General features: G+C 45.4%; 1 protein-coding gene across 1 annotated transcript; it reads left to right on the top strand.

Annotated features, from left to right (window-relative positions):
* LOC131688928 (carbonic anhydrase 1-like) lies at positions 1-1,140 on the top strand. The gene has a single exon (XM_058973553.1). The coding sequence runs from the start codon at positions 33-35 to the stop codon at positions 1,020-1,022; it is 990 nt and encodes a 329-aa protein (XP_058829536.1). The 5' UTR covers positions 1-32; the 3' UTR covers positions 1,023-1,140.
* Positions 1,141-2,018: the final 878 nt, after the last annotated feature.

Here is a 2,018-nt window from a genome sequence, read left to right as displayed (position 1 = left end):
CACGGCATTTTTTAAGCTTTATTATTTCGCAAATGGCTGAAAAAAACATCCCGCTGGAAGTAACCCTTGATACTGAATCCGACATCAGCAAAGATGTATCCAACATAGTGTCAGCCATAGCTGACGAAGAAGCGGTTCTTCCTTCTCCAATCGATATCAACGTAAACAACACCGAACAGCTTGAACTGCCTGCTCTAGAGTGGCAAAACTACGAGCTACTTCCAGTGAAAATCAAACTGACCAACACCGGTGACACGGTCATCCTCACTGCCAAGTATGCGGATGACGAACACCCTTCGATAAAAGGAGGCTCCCTGGATGGTCGGTACGTGTTTGCACAGATTCACTTCCACTGGGGAAATACGGCCGCGGAAGGTAGCCTGCATACAATCGACGGGGCTCCGCTGCCGTTAGAGATGCACGTAGTTCACTTCAACAGCCAGTACGAGGCTCTGGATGAAGCTCTGAAACACGTCGGCGGTGTGCTCTGTCTTGTTTATTTTTTTGCCCTGAAATCTTCGCCGAACACGTTTCTTGACCCAGTGCTTTCAAACTTGAAGGATGTTGCCTTCCCCGATGTGGTTATTAAACTGACACCCTTTCCAGTCGTCAATCTGTTTCACATATTCACCAATGACTATTTTCTCTACTGGGGATCGACCAAGTCGGAATCCAGAAGCCATCCGATGTTGTGGATGATCTCGCGCACCCAGGAATGCATCGATTTCCATCAGCTGACTCAGTTTCGGGTACTGCTGGATCAAAGAATGCGGGTGATATCCAGAGAGCAAACGCCGATAGCTGACCGGGAGAACCGACATGTGTTTCACGTGAATCCCGTAACGCCGTGCTGCAATTGGACACTATCCCCCCTGCCTCATCCAAAGTATCGGAAGGATCGCTGGCTAGTGGACAGAATGGACATCGATATCGGGGCTCCCGGCGGATGCCGAGAGTTCATCGAAGCGCTGAGACGGGAGATGCAGGGTAGGAAATCGCAATGTGAGACGACTGAGGAATAAAACTGTTTCGCTTTATGTTAAATCAATTTATTCGAAGCTTCAAATTACGAGATCCTAGATAAAAATGTCACAAATTCAAAGATTCTATATGAATTATACGGATTTCAATCATCATATTATTTAAGCCCTTTCGTCGCTAGATGAAAAGATCAGTTTCAATCAGTCAGGGCAATATTCGCCATCCAATAAAATGTCGTTCGATTTCACCGCTTCCTTCCATTTCCAGCCTGTGTCACGTTTCTCAAAGCCGAGAGCCGCCTGAGAGTTCGTTCGTTCGTTTCTACAACAGGACCGGCGCACACAGCTCCCATCATGTGCAACCGGCGTGAGAGATTGCTGTCAACATTGGTGAAGGTCAAGTTCGAAAATATCTCGGCGCTTGCACACTCCCACCTTCGGCTACGAAATTGGCACTGACGAGCGAAATCTGCATTTCCGTGGAATCGGTGACGCTGGGTAAATGCAACAGAGATAGGATGGTATGGTGGTGTACATAATACAGATGAAACAGACGCTCTTTAAGTGGTGTGAAGCGTCATTTGCTCCACGTTTAACAGCTGTTTGGGCGGTGTACGCTTCTTTGAATCTTTGTTCGTTATTCATGGTAATGTGGGATATTCATTGCGGTTCGAATGTAATAGCGTCCTATGTGTGTTTATTACCTCAATTTTTCCCGTATGTGTCAGCGAGATTGGAAGTGATTATTGGGTATCGGTCTCAATTACTGGCTTTGAATTTCCTTGGAGGGACATTAATTTATTTATAATACAAATTGAGAGCGTCTAGGTTATCACCACAGAGAACAGACGGCCATCTTAAGCTTCAAAGTTATGTAAAAATCCGAGGCCTGTTCAAAGGTAATTGGGATATCTCTACCAGGCGCGCTACGGTCGCCATTTGATTTAGGGAGTGAAGTTAAATGAATCAATCATATAGAGATTTAAAAATGTGTCTGAATTTGTTCAAATGATTGCACAAGTGTTACAAACTTATTAT

This window comes from Topomyia yanbarensis, chromosome 3 (assembly GCF_030247195.1).
Source record: "Topomyia yanbarensis strain Yona2022 chromosome 3, ASM3024719v1, whole genome shotgun sequence".
NCBI lineage: Eukaryota > Metazoa > Arthropoda > Insecta > Diptera > Culicidae > Topomyia > Topomyia yanbarensis.
Note: the sequence above shows the minus strand (reverse complement) of the source record. Positions and strands in the feature narration are given on the sequence as shown.

Excerpts from the sequence above, each read along its gene's own strand:
- LOC131688928 (XM_058973553.1), top strand. The coding sequence starts at position 33 with ATGGCTGAAAAAAACATCCCGCTGGAAGTAACCCTTGATACTGAATCC.